This window comes from Melospiza melodia, chromosome 2, assembly GCF_035770615.1.
Source record: "Melospiza melodia melodia isolate bMelMel2 chromosome 2, bMelMel2.pri, whole genome shotgun sequence".
Classification (NCBI taxonomy): Eukaryota; Metazoa; Chordata; class Aves; order Passeriformes; family Passerellidae; genus Melospiza; species Melospiza melodia.
The window spans coordinates 10,962,625-10,983,377 of NC_086195.1; the positions used below are offsets into that span (position 1 = coordinate 10,962,625).

A 20,753-nucleotide genomic window follows, 5' to 3' on the forward strand; every position below is an offset into this window, starting at 1 on the left:
TGGACCTCTATTTTTTGGTATGGAACTTATTTGTGTTTTGTATCATCCTCATTTTCACTCATCCCTTAATGTTAGCAGGAATTTGATCATTGACCAAACATATAGATGCAGGAACCAAAACACTTGTGAACTATAAGGCTTATAAAAATTGGCTGCTGGATCACTTTTTGAAGACTTTGATTAGTTTGAGAACATTTCAGGTTTATTGTAGCCATCCTTAACAAACAGTCAAACTTAACAGTGGTTATGTTCATCAGGAAACAAATAAATATTGCTCATAAAAATCCAGCTGCAATGAACTTTTAGAAGGCAAATCGCTTCCCAAATTAAACCTGTAATAATCCTTTAAAGGCAATTGCACTTAAACACAGTGAATTTGGATTACATTTCATGATTTTAATGTTCTGGTGTGAACTCAGATTCTTTCTGCTCTTTTGGTACTTGTTACCAAATAACTGCTTTTCTAAATGAACAGACCTTACTATACATTAAAATTTATGGTCAAAATTCAGCTCTTGTGGTGTCTCCTCAGACTCAGACAGGCTTTTTTCCCCATATATCAAAATAAGTGTTTTGTTTTGTTTTATTTTTCTGTATTTTTTTTATTTGACTGGAGACATTCCCTGGACAGACTCGTCTCTCTAAATGGTCACGGTTGAATATATTTTCAGGGGGAGCACATACAGTTAGGGTTTTGCAAGGTAGTTTTGTTTCTTTGATGATAAAGGATTCTTAAAGAAACCACAAGCCTTAATAAATAATCCCATGGAACAGAAAAGGTATCAAGAAGAATTGTCTGAACTATATGGTCCATGTGGCATGTTCAAGTCACTTTTTTCTTTTGAAAAATATTAGTCTGTCAGCATAAAGTTTTGTACTGAAAAAGTTTGCTCTCAATAATTGGTACACTCTTGGAAACTTTTCCACTACTTTTATGTAACTTTATCTTATTAAAGAACTGGAGTGGTTTCCAGAGCTTTCCAAAGTCTTTCAAATTCTTTATTGATAAAGACGTCAATATTGCTTCTGCTAACCTTATAATGCTTCCCATTTTAAACTCTTTTGACTTGTAGTCTACTTAATTTTTTTTTCATTCATTTTATTTTTTTCAGTCCTCCTCTGGATATTCTTTGTCAAGAAAACCGATGAAAATTTTTTGATAGAATTGCCTCTGAGTTGAATTTGAGAAGATAAATTGGTCTGGGGGAAAAAAAATCATGGATAATTTTCTCAAAACTAGTATTGGAGAAATGGCTTCGTCTTAATATCTTTACTTAGTTTTATTTAAGAAATGTATTTTACAAGAGTTTGAGATTAGTTTTTAAGAGGCATGTATTTGTTTGACAGACATTTTTGCCCCACAAATGAATGTAGACATATTTACAAAGAAATACTGAACTTCCTTGCAAAAAATGTTTGAATTTCATGTCTAGCTACGAGGATTTCAAATAGCCATCACACAGCAGGTGGTAAACCTTAGACTAGGATTCAAAATAAGAAAATGTGAAGGCAAAGTGTAGCAGAAGTCATTCCTGCTCTGATAATTCAGGAGCACATAAAAAGACTTTTGAGAAATGAATTGATATTCAAAGCTTTACAACTATGGTTGTTTAGCTATTTGTTGTGATTAAAAAATTAAATCCTTTCCTACTTGCCAGTGGATTTTGACAGCTGCATATGTACTTTCTATTTGTCAGATAGAATGGGTAAACAATTCTTGGCATGTATATTGTTTGCTAGGAACCCATTTTATTTATTGTGTGAGATATTTTTGTAGAAAAATAGTAAGGTATTTGCCCATTTGGTTAACAGACATTTTGAAAAGGAATGTAATGAACAAACAATAGAAAAATCACAGATGGCACTGATCATCCAGTGTGTACTCTTCCCAGTAGGAAGGCATGGATATTCATGTAGACATCAATTACTAAGTATACGAAGTATAACAAAATGGTGTTAGAATATTCAAGAGAAGGCAAGAAGACGTTTGCAGTAAAATACTTATATTATGGAAATGGGAATGTTAGAGGGAATGTACTGTTTTTCCAGCCACTGCTAAGCAGAACTAAAGCTTCAGCTGCTTCTCATAAAGTGCCAAGCAAAAATATGGAGATGGGTCAGAAAGCCAAACCAAAATTATTCATAGAATGTCTTTTCTTAATTTCCAGATATATATGAAGCTTTTAATGCAAGGTGCCTTCCCACATTCTGGGCAGGGAGAATGAGATGCCATGTTGTAGAACAATTGATTTATTTCATTTTTTCTGTGAACTCAAATCTTAGCTAAGATTGAATTGATCTGAGACAGTAAAGACTCATAGCTCCTGGCTTTCTGCCAGCACTCTTGTTAAAACATTCGTGGAATTCATGATAAATTTCTTGTACAAGTGTCCTTTTATATCTTGATTCACTAGACTGAGCGTAGGAAGTAAGCGTCAATGGCAAATAACAAAGTAACTATTTCAAAGAGCTGCCACATGCCTTACATTTTTACAAATCGTTATTGACTTGAATTGTTGAGTCAGGGAAAGTGCTTCTCCTGCTGATGTATAACATGGCTATGTGCAGAAGCTGAAATAGTCTTTGTGTTCATGCAAAGTTTCTTGTACTGACTAAAGGACATAGAGATTTTACAGGACTATTTTTTTTTAAAGAGTTTTTCTATTATGTATTTTACTGTCTGTGAATACCACATTCCTTTGATGTTCCACAAATTTCATGAAGAATGCAAGACCAAGTAGAACATAAAAGCTATGTAACTTTATTGTAGTTTGACTTCAATTGTGGATTTTTATGAATCCATTCACAAGAAAAAGTGTTAATTATTTTTCCCCCCCACATCTTTGATGCTTTCAGTGGATAAATGATGTGGGGAGAATGTAAAAGGCATGACTTGGAAAATGAGATTTTCCTTACTTTTTATACTTGCAGTATTTATACAGCACAAGCAAATACATTTTTTCCTATGTCTAGTCCTGCTCAATGGGGATCACAGTTTTAAAAATTGCATTTTGACACAAGAAATATAGATGGGAAGCTTATGCTGAATGAGGTAACGTTACCGGTATAAACTTTGGCACCTTCTCACTGATATGCAAGTTTATTCTGCGATTTTGGAACTGATGGTAAGGTTCTAATTAGTCTCTAGAGTATTCATGTGGACAATAGATTGCTCATTATCTTATCAACTTTCCATTAAACTAATTGGCTGTTTCTCATATCGAATGTGGAAACTGAAATGGCACATGGTAATTTGTCTTCCAGATGTTGCAACTGCCTATCCAGATAAGAAGTCCATCTTGATGTATGTGACTTCGCTCTTTCAAGCTCTGCCCCAGCAAGTCACCATGGAAGCCATCAGGGAGGTGGAGATGCTGCCACGGCACACAAGGATCACTAGAGAAGAGCACGTAGAAGTACACGAACAGCATTTTTCACAAGAAGTGAGTTTCACTTTTCTTCTTTCATCTTGCTGTGCTAAAGTGGTTGTTTCCCTGCCTACCCCATGAGTTTGATGTTAAATGGCCAGTGGAAGACAAAAATCCCATGGGTATAATGGGCAAAGTCTCATCCACAGGCAAGTCAGATGTACTTCTCTGCATGTACTTTCATACTGGTTTTCATCTCACACCAAACTGTTTTAAAAATTACCATTCAGCTAGTAAGTGATTTGCACTTCAGTTGTCCAGCATTGTGCGTTTTGATGATGGCACGACACATTAAAGAAACACAAATTTGGGGAGGCTACATTTAAAAGCAGATAGAAACATCCTTATCTTTTTAGAGAATAGATGTTGGTGTTTATCCATAGTCATGATACATTTTTAATTTTTTAGCATTTTATTTAAGATGACCTGCATTTTAAAATAATCTCTTCTCAGTTTGCTTTTGTCCTCTTAAAAATCTCATGTAATAATTGGAATTTAATTATGATTGCAATGTCAGTTTTTGTTTTCACTGAAACCATAAGACAGCCTCTTTTAAAGTGTTTAGTGCATTTTAGGCCTAGATAACTTGTCTGAATTTAATCTGTATGGTTGGGTATGGGATGCTCACTCTATTTTAGAGTACTGAGCAGATAAATATTGGCTCTGTTTATTCAAGATGTGACAAATGATCACTTGCTTTTTGAGCCTCTGCTTGTAAATTATAAAAAAGCTTCACTTTACATTGGTATTCTGCTGGTGTGGAGTCCTGACAGTTTGTTGCTTTTGGAAAGGGTGTCAGATTAAATGAGAGGTTTCCTTAATACCATCCCATTTTGCCTGCTGAATACCAACACTGTCCTTGAAAAACGACCTTCCTGCTTCTTTTTCTTCAGCTGCTCTTGAAATCAATACTTACTTCTACAATCCATGCTCCTACCCATGTGTGCATTCTAATTTATTCGTAGATCACAGTCAGTGTACCCCAGGGACCTTCGCCTTCTCCTAAACCGCGGTTCAAAAGTTACGCGTACGCACAGGCGGTGTATGTCACAACCCCTGACCAAAAAAGGAGGCAGGTTCCTCCACAGGTCTGTCAATATTGCAATTCTTTGAGAGAGTTTTGTTAAGCTCGTGCTTGGAGTGAAAGAGCTCGTGCACTTTGCTTGTACCTGATCTTAATGACCTGCTTTTTCCAGGACTTTTCTCTGTCGAGTGTTTACTTTTTTCTGTACATTTCTGCATGGCTGGCAATAGCTGTTGTGCTGATTGTAGGGGATGATTAACATTCAAGCACTGCTGTTTCAGAATCAGAAACTTCCTTCTTTGTTCAGTCGTTTTTTAAAATATTACATATATTGCCTTAAAATGTATTAGAAGAACAAATCTAACATAAGCTGTATTTGGATCTATTATATTACGGCCACAGGTTCAGTTATAGAAAAAAAAAAAAGAACCGTTGGCTTTCTCTCTTTTTCTTACCCTTCCTGTTAAAGAAAATAGTTAATGATGGCATTTCTCAGAAGGTTACTGTAGTTGGAAAAAAAGGTGAAACAAGTATTAAATTTTACCCTGTGTTATTGGATTACAACAGTTGGTAATTTTTATCACAAATGGCATCTTGCTGGTACTGAGGTTAAGGGGTTATGTTTGATTTTTTACTTATTTGTTTTATTTTATTTTTGCCTTTAAATAGCTGGGGTGGTTTAATAAAACTTGTTTCAAGTAATCCTTATAATGAGAATTTCAGTAGTTGCATTTTTATAACTTTTGACAAGTATGAGACCCAAAGGTCATATTGTGTTCTGCAATGTGATTTCCTTTCATTACTTCAGGGAGAAAAGATCTCTGTGTATGTGGTGCTACAGTTTGAGTTTGCCTCTAGGTACATAATTCTGTCTAACATCTAAAAATCTATTGCAAAATTATACTTCTATTCAACACTGTATTCAAATCTACTGTTCAAGTGACAGGTTTTTTATTGAATAATGACTTCTTTTAAATACTCCAGGACAGAAAGCCTGTGCACACAAACATGAGCCCTGCCTACATTACTCTAACATCAAATGTGTTGCAGTGATGAGTCACACAGCTTTGAAACAAGATGGTTAAAGCAATTGTAACTGTTCTACTTAGACACTATACAGATATTTTAGAGTAATGAAAAGTTATTATACAGGATAGATTTTTTTCTTTTTCTTCAGGTACTTTTATTGTGATCACTTGCAGGTTTTTTCAGCACCTCCACCATCAAAAGTAATGTATAAACTGAAATAAATGAAGTCATTTCTACACAAAGCATGGTTGCTGAAATTTACTAAGATATAATTTGACTATCCAGTCCTCATCTTGCATTCCAGTTTTCAGATCTCTTCTTCTTGAATTTGGAAGCTTAATCTACTACACCTTCATGCAAGAATTAATACAATATATTATAATTCTACCAATATGGCAGGAGCTGAAGACATAACCAGAATCTGAGCCAAATTGTGCTACAGCCACAACAGATATTAACAAATGGAAAGCATTTACTTAAGATTCCTTTGGGAAAGCCACCAAGCAAATTCTCATTATAATCAAGATAAACTTGAATTATACATATAATAATTAAGATCCCAAATCAATACATAGATTTATTAGTCAGTGGTTTGGGTTTTTTTTGCCTTCAGCTATGTAATTCTTAAAGAAGAGCTGTTGTTAACCTGCTAAAGCAAGTTTATAATGCTGGTTAAATAGTGGCTCATAATGTTTTCTCCAGATACATGGAGCAGGTATAACTTAATCCCATCTATTTTAACTAAATAAAAAAAATATTATTTCCTTTTCATTTCTTAGTAGCATTTCAATTTTCTGCCAACTATATTATGATTTTTGGATACCTTTGTAAAAAATGCAGTTGTCTTAAGCTTTTCAGGAAAATCTAATTCTCTAGGGGACTGCAATAAAGAAATCAGAAGAAATTAAACTTTTTTTTTTTCTTGGATTTTGTAAAGTTTAAGAAGGTGACTTTAATTTCCATCTAGTTATCAAAGAAAGGTTTATTAGATTTAGTTGACTGTTGCCTGCCAATTTCCATGGTATTTTTGGTGCTGTCATAGAGAAGCAATTTTCACTAAGTATTTTGGTCTTTTGTTAAAATCATGGAATCATTCTTTTTTTCTCAATCTCTGCAAAGTTTCTGCTTATAGGACTTGAATATTATAATTTCCCGAAAACAGTCATAATTAAATAAGGCCTCTTTCCAAAGATTTTGATCATGATCCTTCAAATTTGACCAAATATGGCTTTTGATACATGGCATACATTTGCTTCGTATGTCAGTTGTCAGAAATTGTGAGAGAGATGAATTGTGATTCTCTGTGCTCCATATTGGCAAGAAGGAATAACATTTCCTTTCACACCATCATTTGTCAAAGTTCTTTCTCTTCTATCTTCTACCCTTGTCTTTTCTTTTATGTCACATTTCACCTCATTTCTCTTTCCTCATCTTCACTCTTCCTAGTAGCTTCACAACTCGTGTGCCTTCAAATTCACCCTTCCTTTCTGAATTCTTTCTCTGTCACTCAGGAGGGTACTTGCAAGACCTTGCAAGTATTTCCATTGTGCAAATTGTGGCCAGAACAAGTTCTGCTTTTTTTAACAGTGACATTCTTCAAATTCAAGGGCAATCATTGCTCTGCAAACCTGTTCACTCAGTGACTTGTTCAGCCAGAAGTGCTTCACCACTTCTGGTTGAACCAGTGAAACATTTTCAAATGCCAGAGGTAACATGAATAACAGTTTTTCTGCTAAAATTCAAGAAAGGTTTTCCTCCTTTACCTCGTTTACTTAGACAGTTTTCATAAACTCATGAAGCTCTTGGAACAAGACTCTACTTCTCAAACCTGAATCCTTGAATTTCCTGAATGAACGCTAAAAAAGATCCAACAGAAAATATTTATGTTTTCAGTTTTTATATGGCAGTTAGTGCTTGACAATTACAGAAGGCTTGCCTGAATTTGCAGGTCTGTATTTTGTCTTGTATGTGTTCTTGTAATAAGGCTTCACTTAGAAATATGCAGCTTAATGTACAAATAAAAGGATCCTCGAGTAATTTTCTGAAACATTTCAAAATCCTAATTTAAAACTACTCATTGTCTTCTGTTTATATTTTTGAAAGCACTGGGGTTTGTGTTATTGATTTATCTCATTGAACACCTGACCAAGAAGAATGCTATGTTTACTTTACATTTTGGTTTATAAGATCTGTTCCTAGTATTGATCCCAGGAAAATCTCCTATCTCACTGCTTCCATTTTTACTTGTTCTACAGGTCTTTTAAATTCCTTGGGGGTGGTGACTCTACCACTTCTCTAGGCAAACTGTTCCAGTGCTTGATAACCCTTACAGTGACAAAATTTTTCCCATTGTCCAATCTGAACCTCTCCTGGCACAACTTGAAGCCATTTCCTCCTCTTCTACCACTTGTTATGTAGAAGAGGCCAACCTTCACCTCACTACAAACTCTCTTCAAATTGTTGGAGAAAGCAATAAGGTCCCCAAGTTTTCCCCCAAGCCTCCTTTTCTCCAGGCCAAACACCCCCAGCTCCCTCAGCTGCTCCTCATCAGTCCTGTGCTCCAGATCCTTCCCCAGCTCTGCTGCCCTGCTCTGCACTCACTCCAGCCCCTCAGTGCCTTTCCTGCAGTGAGAGGCCCCAAACTGGACACAGGATTTGAGGTGTGGCCTCACCAGTGCCGAGCACAGGGGGACAATCCCTGCCCTGGTCCTGCTGCCACACTATTGCTGACCCAGGCCAGGTGCCATTGGCCTTCTTGGGCTCCTGGGCACACCTGGATCATGTCCAGCTGCTGCTGACCAGCACCCCCAGCTCCTTTTCCTCCAGGCACCTTTCCAGCCACTCTGTCCCAAGCCACAAAACTTTCCTGGGGTTGTTGTAACCCAGGTGCAGAACTTGGCACTTTGGCCTGTTAAACCTCATTCAATTGGCCCATCAATCAGCCTGTCCAGATCCCTCTGCAGGGCTTTCCACCCTCCGGCAGATCAATATGCCAACCTAACTCGGTGTCACCTGGAAACTGAGTGAGGGCAACCTCTATTCCTATTGAAAAAACAGTGCTGAAAAGATAAGCATTGAAAAAATGGGGATGAACAAAATCTGTGAGTATTTTGAGACTGGTGCTTCTGTAAATGAGCTTCTGACAGGTCCTGTCAGAAAGGTGAGTCTGTGAGTTTGGCTGCCTTAAATTATCTATTCAAAATCAAGCCCATTGATCTCTATGATTGTTGATTTTTGTTCTTTTTGCAGGAGTTATGTTTTCTTCATTCCACATTGTATGAAGTGCAGCTTGTGTGCAGAATTACCGTTTAAACTTCAAACTGACAAGCTTCAGTGTGTTTGAATTGAAATAATTTGAGATGAAGTAGTGGTAAATAGGGACCATATTTGCTAGCCCATCATGATGTGATTTGGGTCCTAAGAATTAGGGGCTTCACCTCAGGCTTCAACCTTGTCTTTATTATTTTCTGAGAAACTCCTAACCATCCAATCATTACTTGTGTTTTCCAGAAGTATTGTAATGCAGTTTTCTTGTTTTCTGGATTTTTTTAATGTGAATCTTACCCAGTTGCACTTTGTCAGTCAGTTCATACCTGTAATAATTAACTTGAAAAGTCACTAAAAGCTCCTTATAAAATTAAATTGAATTTATTCCCACAGCACAGAACCCTTCTGGCAGTCTTGCCCTTGAAATGGTGGTTTTCTAGACCCTTAATTTGCCTCACTCTTGGTTTCCTGCCAACAATTTAACTTCTTTAAAACTGCTGTGAGACCTCCTTTCTGGGACTCTTCAGGATTCATCTGTGCCACAGAATTTACAGATGGTACAGCATCACAGGATTGCTTTATTGCTCTCCTTTGTACTAAACCAGATATTTCTTTTACTTAGAAGCTGTGATCTTAATGCTGTCCTGTTTACCTTATGGTGTAGTCCTCTTTTGGAGAGGTGTCAGAAGACAGTTAAATACAGACAAATAGAAGTTTAGTTCCAAATTTTTGGTAGTATTTTTAATGTAAGATATTTATCACATAGAATATCCCACTGTGTCAGCATTGGAGAGATTTGTGGCATAATTTAAAGTGGAATTTGGGAAACTGCAGAAATACTGAATTATCTGCACATTTAGTCACTAGATCATGATGGATATAATTTGGGCAATGTCATGGTTTGGGCCTGGCACAGAGCCAGTGCCCCCATGAGAATACCCTCTCCCTGGTGTCTGCTGTGAGATGTGACCAGGAATAAGCAAAGCAGGCTCCAGCTTAAACATAAAGAAAACTTTATTACCTAAACTACAAGAAAAGAAGGAAAAACCTATAAGGGAAAAAAATTGAAAACCTTACAAAAAAGCACTTTCCTCCTCCCCACCACCAAAATTTCCCAATCCGATACACTGCCCCAAATCACCAAACTGCCCAGTCTGGCACCACCCTTTAGGATATTCAAACTTCAGTCCATGAAGAGGAGAGGACTCCTTCTTGCACCATAGGCTTTCCCTGGAAACACGCTGAAACTCATGTGCTTCCATGTCACTCGGCACCGCCTGGAAAGTCCTTTTGCCGCTTGTGACATCTTCCTTCCATGCCCAGTGCTCTCACCACTGTGCATGGACCAGAGCTGCTTTTAGGGTTGTCTTTTAAGGATGCCTTGTCTCCAAAAAGGCACAGTCTCTGCTTTGTGACATCTTCCGCCCCCCATTTTTTTCCAACCCCCTGGGGCCGAGGGGTCCCCACAATGAACCCTCCTGGTTCTGAGCCACTGCCGCCCCTTAAATGCAGTCTCTGTGTCACAGGAATAAAACTGAGTCTATGGCTACACAAGAAAAGTCCAGCCAAAAGGCCACTCCAATCATCTCTCCCCACTCAGCCAGTCTTCTCCACATCCCTCAGGCCTAGTTCTTGGTTTTTTCATTTCCTATCTTTCTTTTTATTCAGCTCCGAGGAGGATCAGCATTTTTGCAAGGTCCCAATCATGAAATTTAAAAAATTCAGTCTCTGCCTGTCCCAGAGCTCCGGCACTCTCACACTCGCTGCTGCTCCGGCTGGCACCTCCTCGCTGCATTCCCCCCCCTTTTCCTCCTGGGCCGGCCGCTATCAAATTCAGACGCCGGCTCTCCTCTTTCTCTCCCCTGGTGGGGGATGGCTGCCCGATGGCTGTCTCTTGGGGCTCCTCCACCCTTCCATCCTCAAGGGCCTCCTCACCCCCATGTCTGTCCAGGCCCAGGCCTACCACATGGCTGCCCCTCCCCAGCCCAGCAGCAGTGGCTGGATGGGGGAGGGAGATCCCACCTCCGTCCCTCGAAGTCCCACGAGAAACTCCCAGGGCCGAAGCCCTGGTTTTTAACCCCTGTGTGTTCTCAGAGGTGTGTCCAAACCCCACTGGCCACATCAGGCGCCAACATCAAAATCTGAGCACCCATTGGTTTGACCACAGCATCCCAGAATTCCCACTCCTTCCTGGTCAAACCACCACAGGCAATGAGAATAATGATAGTCTCAGGTGTTATTCTCATTTAAATAGAAACTTTCAGAAAGCTATGAACTGTTTTAGTGGAGCTAAATAAAATCCCTAGAGTTCAGGCTAGGCATAATAAAATAGCAAAATTTGCCATCAGAGGTCAGAACAAGCAGAGATGGAAAAATCAAGCTAAGTGCAAGTCTTCTGGATTTCTTAAGGAGCTCTCCTGGATGCCATGTGTTCAAGGAACAGTTTGAAAAATGATGAAGCAGATATTTTCAAGTGTGTTTATATATGTTTTATAGTTTCAATAACAGTCTGGAAAATAGATGGCTTCTTGTCTGAGCCCGGAGGTCTGTCAGGATGACAGTTGTTTCCTGTCACTGCTTTGTGTGTAGCCACCAGCAGCAGTTTTAACTCATTTTGTGTGTGTGGTTTGTTTTTGCTTGGTTGTTTTTGTTTCTTGTGGGTTTTTTTTGGTTTTGTTTTGTTTGAATGTTTATTGTAGATTCTTTTTTGAGAGGCTTTGTTGTCAAAAATGTTAGTACTCTTATGGGTAAAGCGATAACTTGTAGTGGTTCTAGTTTGCAATATATCAGAGCTTTTAGTCTACTTTATTTCACACACTCATTCATTTGGTTTCCCCCACGCTGAGCTCATGAGATTTCAACTTCCTTGCTGGGGCAGAGAGGTTGCTGCTGGTCCAGCTGTCAGGTTGAGCTCTGCCACTGCTTTGCATTCACAGATGTTGGATAGCACTGCCCAAAATTCTTAGGCATCACCTGCTGCTTGTCTCCACACATTTGTCTTTTGACCAGCAACAGCACAGGAGGAAATGCTATGAAGCTGCATCAGGGGAAGTTCAGAGTGGACATTAGGAAAGGGCTGTTCACTGAGAGGATGGTCAGTGACATGGTCATAGCCTGTAAGAGTTCAAGCAGAGCCTGGATGTTGTTTCTAGTCATATAATTTATGTTGCCCTGTGAGGAGCAGGAACCAATCCATCCTGATCTCATATATTCTATAATTCTCTGATCTACAGGATCTTTCTTTTAGTCAGCATCTTTTCCACCTTATTTCCAAATCCCATTCTCTTCCCTGACACAAATTCTTTTCAGGATGCCTCTTTTAGTCAGCAGGTGATCTTTGCATAGCCATGAGACTGCAGCTTTTCCAGTCCAAACAGTCTCTAGGCAGAAGCACAACTCATGATGAGCCTCACCAGGAGTGCTTCTTTCTTCTGCCTCTTCAATAATGGCAGGATTTAGAGCATGCTAAACCATGTCTAGACCATTTGTTAGCAAAACTTACAACCAGTCCCAGCTGCTTGTAGCTGGCATGTGGCAGGAATCAGCCCAGGAGCTCAGAAGTGCAATTTCAGGCTTTCAGCTGCCTCTGCTCCAAACATCTTTGCACAGCTCTCTAAATCCCTGTGCATGTTCCTGTTCACATTCATTAGTGAAAGTGGGGATTTTCCACCTCTAATGGGTAATGACAATTCTTTAGTTTGTCATAAAAAGTGATTACTTCTGACTTTTCTCTTTTTTTTACTTTTGCTTTTCATTGACCTTAAACATACGAGAGAAACCTTTATTAAAAAAAAATATAAGAGAAACCTTTATTTTTATCAACTATAGTTTTTTCCTTAAAGTAGCTGTAAAGCTTGTTGAACAAGGGGCACTGGAAATGCAACATGGAATTTCCCATGTGATCTGTTAGTCTATTCCTTACTGACTGATAAGAAAGGGTAACGTATTTCTCATAAAGTTAAAATTCCTAGATAAAATATATCTGCTGTGTACTCAGATTGAATCCAGTAACTGAATAAATTGACAATGTCATAATCATGAGTGTACTTATAACTGGTTGGCAATATTTAAGAAAAACCCCATTTTCTAATAATTAAACTTGATTTGCTTTAAAGTGGAAGGTTTCTGTAAATTTTTTTTTCCTAATAGAAACGTGGAAATGTTATACCAGTCATTTCCTGATTACATTATTGGTGAATGTGTTCTTGAAAAGACAACTGTACATACTTTCAGCAACACACTTTTACCTAGACTGTCTTTTTATTACATGTTCTCTTTAGGCATTTTTAGCTAGCTTCAGTGCTATTTTAAATTCCGTCTGTTTGGGTTTTTCTTTTGTTGTTTTTGTGGGTGGTTTTTTTGGTTTTTTTTTCTTTTTTTTTTGAAAAGTACACTTAACAAGAAACAAGAGTTTCTTAATTTCAAATTTGGATAGTGATACAGCTGCTTTTTTTTTAGAAAAGTCTGTTTTGAAAGCTCTAACTTGCACTGAAAATCTGGTCTTGCCAAATTTTAAAACCTTATTAATATGAGTGAGAGCATTCATTTAATTTCACTGAATTTTGCCGTTTTAACTGTTTTGGCCTCTCATTTTGGAAAAGAACCTTTATTTTATGGTTGCTAAATAGCTTAATGTTCAAGGCCTACAATAAGATATATAGGATAACATTTTAAAATGTTCTTTTAAGTAATTTTGTACCACTGAATCTCTTGAACATAAAGTATGTGTAAGGTTTATTAAAGATGGATGTAGATACAGCAAATAAGGACACATATTCATTTACTGTGAACATTTTTTTTTTTTATATCCACAATATGTAAAATAGTACATTATTAAATTAGAATCTCCCTTTGGGTCTGTAGATTTTAGGCAACAGTGCAGAATTTCTTGTAACAGCAGTGGATTTGATGCAAAGGAATGGCTAGATAAAGCAAAGGAGATGATGTTGATGAAAATCCTTACTGGTAAACTATTACAGCGACCTGTTGAAGGTCTCCATGGTGAGAGAATGACGTGAATCTTGTTTCTTGATCAGAAGGCTGGATTTATTGATATATGATATATAATACATAATGACTATACTAAATAGAATAAAGAGAGAAGTTGCAGAGGCTTCCTAAGCTAAGAATAGAAAGAAGGAAAGAATCCACAACAAAGTTGTGTCCAGGGACTCTGTCCCCAGCTTGCTCCTGTGATTGGCCCTTAATTATAAACATGGGAACATGAACCAATCACAGGTGCATCCTATTGCATTTCACAGCAGCTGATAACAATTGTTTACATTCTTTTTCTGGGGGCCCTTGCTTCCCAGAAGCTACAGAAATCTGAAAGAAAGGATTTCTGTGAAAAATGTCTGAGACAGTAAAGAGATTGGTGTTCATTTTTCCTAATCTGAGGACTAAAATTGAAGTAATTTGAGGGTTGGGACAATTTGAAGTACTTATACATCCTCATTTCAAACACTTAAGAAAGGCCTTTCACTTAATGCACACAAAAAAAGTAAATTTAGTCTGAGATTCAGAAAGCAAGCAATGAACTCTTTGCACTCTATCATTACACCTATTAAAACCTCTGAAATGCAAAAAAAAAAAAATAGAACTCATCTTTTGAAAAAACTTCTCAAATCAACAGGACACTTTAACACATAAAAGCAATTTAAAGTAATTTTCTAGAGACAAAATTATAGTATCATTACAAACAGTATTATTGTTAAAATTTTGCTCATCTCTGTATAGCATGTGAACTTTTCAATAGTACGAAGTCTTGCTTCATAATTTTAGATAGTATACCTTTATTTTAAAACTGAGTTTATTAAGAATTTTTCTTACTTATTAATTTATCTAGATTTGACATTAGTAAAATTAAAAATGAATCAAAGATGAGATTGTCTGGTTAGATGCTAATCTAATAATTTTTTTTTTGTGTCCCTTTGAGGATTATTAACAACATGAGAAAAAAACCCCAAACCCGTAATCCAAAGAAATTCTGCAATATTGATGTAGCAGCAGCAGCACATTTTACTCCTGTTCTCAGGAACAGGAGAGAAAGTTTAGTTTAGAGCCTCCTTGTTCAATGGCTTTGCTGGCTCTCATCAATGAGAGAAGCTCCCTTGGCCCCAACAGTTTCATCCTATTTCTCTGACTTTCTGTGCAGTGAACAGGATACACTCACTTTAACAGACAATGGCTTTCAGAGGATTACCTCTGAAACATATGGTGGTTAAACATATATGTATATTATGAATACGTTTAGCATTTTATTTTCCAATTAAAAGTAATTGAGTCTTAATTACAATACTTTTAGGTTTTCTGTCCTATCTTGCACCATCACGTGGTTGAATTCTATGTAGCTAAAATAAAACTGATGAGGGCTTTAAATTAAGATGGCTTTTAAAAATGTGTGCAGAATCTGCACTGTGCCCTTAAAATGCCCAAGTGTAGCTGTAACTTTGAGGAAATACCTTTGTGTTTTACTCCTGTAGAAAGTGTTAAGACCTCTGTGGAAAAACTTTTGTGCCCCCAGGTGCATGAAATATTCTTCATTGTAAAATCTAGCATATTTTTGCTGTGTTACAAATGGTTCTCTTGATTTTGAGAAGCCCAAATCATTGCTCCATGAGAAAGCAGATAACCATTTTTCCTTCTGCCTGTTGTGTTTAACCATTCCATTGGAGTTGTCTGTTTTCAGGCTCTGTAGGAAGTGCTGGGGGTTGTTTGTTAGTTCACGTTTGCATGGCAGGGAGATCTGCATGTTTGCCTGAAGCAGTGACCTCTGAAGGCCGCATTGCTGATCTCTACTGATCATGAAAATCCTGATATCTTTCTTTCATTCAATGACTTTGATACAATAGAAGCTGTGCCTTGTAATGCTTGTGTAGAACACTCTCCCTCTAAAATACTGCAAAGTGTATTTTTTAGTTTTGGTCTGCATGTACAGATTTTAGATCCAAGTATAAAAAAGAAAATATTCTTAGATTTTCTATGTTTATTTCCTACAGCAGTATTAAAGAATTTTGCTTTATAATTTTCTAAGATTTATAATTATTTTATTCAATACTATGAATACAGGTGTGTTAGCCTGTGGTAATCTGTGAGCTAAGGGAAAAAAAGGAATAAATACTAAGTTTTGTAGGAAAGGTAGATTTAGGGTGGAGGGTAACAAATAATTTTTTAGATGTTGAAAATATATTTTAAAATTCCAGTCCTGAAAGAATAACACATAGCAAAAATAAACCAAACTTCAAAAATATAAAAATTGTATGGAACAACATGGTGTTTGTTGAGAAGGCATTTGTTTTGTTCGGACTTAATTAAGGTGTAGCAAAGAAATACATTTTGATGTAATAAATAACTCTTAAAAATTAAAAAGGAAAGTTTAGTTGTTTCATAGGGATGTCATTAAAGCAGAAACAGTCATTTAAGTAAACTGTGAATCATGTAATGAGGTATCAAACTTTAAAAAAGTTTTAAAAGAGTCCAAAATGGAATTTTCCCCCCAAAAAAACAAAGTGATTACTTGAAAACAGTAGCAATCTTTTATGGAAGTAGTTATAAGAACTTTTTGCAAGTAATTTGGAAAGTATTTAAAAAAAAAAAAAAGCTTACCTCTTAATCATGAATAAGAATAAAAATCTGGTTTAAGTTAAAGCCTAGCTCCCATTAATATATAAATATATGTGTGTTTAGAGGAGGCTGAAACCACAAAAATCATAGACAGGTGAAAGTATGTTATGCAAGTTTTATGTTTGATGCTTATGTAGACCATGTTCCAGGTTTATGTGTTCCTACCTTCTTTATTTCTGCTGTAATCTTTACAGATTTCTTTTTAATACTCACATCCTATCTAACATAACAATATTTGCAACTTCTACCAAAAGTGCTTTTTATCTTCATTTGAACAAAATGACAATTGGCTTAAGATCTATTGGTCCAGTATATTGTTTGTATCAGCTTCTGAATTGCCAATTCTTGCATACTAAGGTTGATATTTCTTCACTCTATAAGTAAAACATTTTCCTAACTTTCCTTTTGAGAGGTCTTCTGTCTAGTAGTTTGAAGTGGTTTATGCTTTGTTTGGTGGACAACACATATCAATTTTAGTTCTGTGGAGTTTTTTTTTTGTTTGTTTATTTTTTTGTTTGGTTTTTTTTTTTTTCAAAAACAAAGCAAATCTAATATTGATTTTTCTCTATTTTGTATTCTAATACAATGCTCCTGGAGTACCAACAAAATAATTTTAAAAAGAATTTTGTTGTCTGTCAAAACCAAACAAAAAAAAAACTAGAAAAGGGAGAAGGGGGGAGGTAAGTTCTAAAGATTGCTTTATAAAATAAAATAAATCCCACCATAATTATGTCAGGAGCATCACGTACAGAGAGCAGCAAATTGAGATGCAAGTCAAAGACTGTCAGTGAGATGAGGGACTTCCTAACTTTGAATTTAACAATGGGAACAAAAAATAAAGATTCTACATTTTGTCCATTCTGAAAGGTATTGAGGTATGATAACAATAAATGACTACGTTTGCATAGGTTTTCCCACTTGAATTTCATTTGCCAAATGAATTACAAAATACAATTACACAGCACAGTGTGTGTTGTATGCTGCTCCAGCCCTTCAATGTCATTTTGTTCAGTAGAGATTACCTTTTACAAAGTGTCCTCTAGACTATTTATATTCAACTACTCACTTCCAGAATACATTCATTTCCTGTCCAATATCTTTATTCCCAAAAAATTACCTTCAGTATTCTCTGATCTCATTTACTTCTATTCACACTCTTAATCACAGTGCTCTTGTGTCTTCTCCATCTCACCAAGGAAATGCCCTCTCTGTTATGCCATGCCATCTTTTGCTGCTTCTAGTTTTTTCATGGTACTCCTGTCCCTTTTAAGTTCTCTCTTCTGCAATGAGGGCTTAAACCAAGTTTTATCTCATTCATCTTCAGCCTCCTAATTTTCTGTTTTTACTTCTTCTTTCACTCTTTAGCCTTGATCTTGTTTTTTTTTTTTTTTCTTCCCTCTCTGTGAATATACATGATGACAACTGCAATGAATATGCTATTTAATACCTACAGCTTAGAGCCATGCATTATATTTTAGTGAATATGAGTGCATTTATATATTATATGGGGAAGAATAATATTGCTTGGAAAAATTTAACCTGTAAGGCACCTATAATTATTTTCTGCCACATCAGCAATATCAGGAAAAAGTATTTGATAAAATATTTAGAGATTCTGTTTCAACCTTCTGGTAATTATTCAAAGAGCAAAAATAGTTAATTTATTTCTAGAAGAATATACTATGAGTAAATAAATAAATGAATCTCAACAAGTGTGCAATGCCAGAATTAAGAAATTGTGTTTCACTAGATCTCAACTAACAAAGCAAAGGGGAAAGGGGAAGATGAAAACAAGTATTGAAAAGAAAGAAAAAGTAAAGATAAGAATATGGTTTTGAAACAGCACATTTATAATGTATTTTTTAAGCTGACAATTTCAGAATTATTAGTGTCTGTTAGGAATTTTGCATCTACAAAGCTACATATTAGTTTTACATTTTCTCTATAATGGGAATTTAGAAGCTTGTAACTTACTGGTTCATGCCCAACTCTTCAGTAATTGGATCTGACTACATGTGAGTATTCTCACTGACTCATTCTCCTCTGATTTGTGGCTCAGAAATTTCTTGACCTGGAGATGGTATCTTTTTATTTGAAAGTCTTCAGTAGATTTTTATCCTGTTCTTCTATCCATTTACTGCTCCCTGTAAGCATTTAAGAAAGTTTTCTAAATAGCTTTCAGTATTCCAGAAGGGCTTCTTCCTAGTTCCCATTCTTATCTTTTGGAAGTATTTTAGTATTTTCTGTATTAATATCCAATTTATTAACCTGAAGCTCTGCATTCTGGAGAGGAGAAAAACCCCTTTGTGATATGATTGGTTATAATTTTGACTTATTCACAGCTTTTGATTTATTATTCAGAGCATGTAGCTACAAGAAAGGTAGTTACACTACAGAATTATTAAAAAAACCCAAATATTAAATTACTTGATCATTTTCTGTAACAACCTTTTGGTTGGTTTTTAATTTTAAATTGAAAACATATTCATTGCAGTGGTTTCCATTGAAGAATAAGAACTCCTTTAATAGAAGCTAAAATACATTTTGGGAGAGTTTAAATAGAAAATGGATAAACTGCATAAGAGCCATGAATGGGATATTCATCTTCAAGCAAATTTCAGTACTGAGATTTTAGATGACATTGCAAAATCACCTATTTTAATAATTCCTTCCAACTCTAATAGCACAATTCAACAAATGCTGTTGAATACTCTGAAATCTCCAGGACCTCAACCTCAGCTTCACAGAATCTGTGTAGTATATCCACTAATTGGCTCTTGCCTCAGAATCTTTATTTCTCAAAAGAAAAAAATATCTTAGACGTGTATCTTGTTGAAGTTAATTGCTGAGGCTGTTGATGCTTTTGAAGGCATTTTGATATTGCACTATGTGAAAACATTAAAAAGAGTTTTGAAGTTAAATATTTTTATTGAGAAAATGGGAATGTCTTTTATGCTATGGGATAACACAGATTTTGCTGACAGCAATTGCAGGAGAGAGAATAGGGAGAAATAAAAGGAAGAAATAAGAACTGAATGGGATGCTGAAAAGAGAAGGCTACTTTTTCTTCCAGAATGATAGAACCACATTTATACATTTTCATAGTTTTTTGAACTATAAGGCTGTAGAATTCACTATAAAATATATGTGAAAATAGAAAAAACAAAACAAGACAAACAAAAACACCCAGATTTTTTTTTTGCTTTTGACCTGCATTTCTGTAATCTTAATCTTGACATCTCCATTTGTATTTTAGCAGAATACCTTTTGATATTTGTTTCTTGATTTGTCTGTTGGCAGAGAGAAGTGGGGTGCAGTCTGTATTTCTATCTCAATCTCCTGTATGACATGCTAAAAAATAATTCAGTACATTTTTGGACAATCCATTTGCATTTCTCTTAGCTAAGAAATGATTCGCCTCTTTGCATTCAGGTTTTCTGTTTATATTTTTAATAGTTTTTCTCCACATGGAGGTTTTGATAATGCAATTTAGAACATAGAACATTTCATAGAATGGTTTAGGTTAGAAGAGGTGTTAAAGATCTTTAAAGACCTTTAAATGTCTTTCTCAGAGCAGTCTCCTTCAAAATGGGTGCTATTTTAGTCATTACAACATTTAGAATTTGCATTTTAAAATTAAATAAGCATGGCCATTGTCTATTCAATCTTGCATATTTTTCATGCTACTGAATTATTCTGTGACCACAATTCAAATTTTGAGGTGGTCTGATCATCATTGGTGGATAAAATTACCTTTTCCTTTTTTTGTCTGTGTCTATGTGACAGTACAAAACACTCAAATAAGCTGAATGTGCTGGTCTGGAGTTACATTGTTGGTAGCACTACTGGGAAAAGGCCCCAGGCTTCTTGACCTGTAGTATTTCATCAGGGCCCAGTTACCATTCACTCTTGGAGAGTTCTGAGAAGAGTCATTAGTTAATACTGAAAACTTATCCTGAGGTGAAAATTTCACCTTTCTTTTTGTAGAGTGGGGTCTAATTTATGTATTATGTAGAGGCCAAATGATCTCACAGTCTACTGCGTGACATGACAGCACCTGAAATACACTTCCCCTTAAAATGTGCCCAGCTCTGTCATCAAGAAAGGGAAGGTTTGAATAATGGTGGGTAGATGAGCCCTTTCAACAGGAAGAAATCATAATTTTGTTGTAGATTTATGGTGAAAGTAATTCAATTCAGTCAGAGTCAGTGACTGGTCAGAGCCATGGTTCAAAATTGCTTGAATAGGAAGTGCTTTCCTTAGAAAGGCAAATACTGGTGTCTTGTCATCAGCAATGCTACAAACAGCAATTCATTTTTATAAGCAGCAAAACTCAACAAAATTAAAACCCATAAATAAACAGAGGCTGAGCGTTTTCCCTG

At 36.1% G+C, this 20,753-nt stretch overlaps 1 protein-coding gene across 10 annotated transcripts in view; it reads left to right on the forward strand.

Annotated features, from left to right (window-relative positions):
• DMD (dystrophin) overlaps positions 1-20,753 on the forward strand; it is a 1,043,904-nt gene that overhangs the window by 310,014 nt on the left and 713,137 nt on the right. For 9 of the 10 annotated variants that reach the window (XM_063182212.1, XM_063182260.1, XM_063182196.1 and 6 more), the window contains exons 8-9: positions 3,265-3,443; positions 4,394-4,516. In XM_063182212.1, the coding sequence (XP_063038282.1) occupies positions 3,265-3,443; positions 4,394-4,516 (302 nt within the window). The remainder of the gene's footprint in view (positions 1-3,264; positions 3,444-4,393; positions 4,517-20,753) is intronic. The other variant, XM_063182205.1, reaches the window with a different exon arrangement.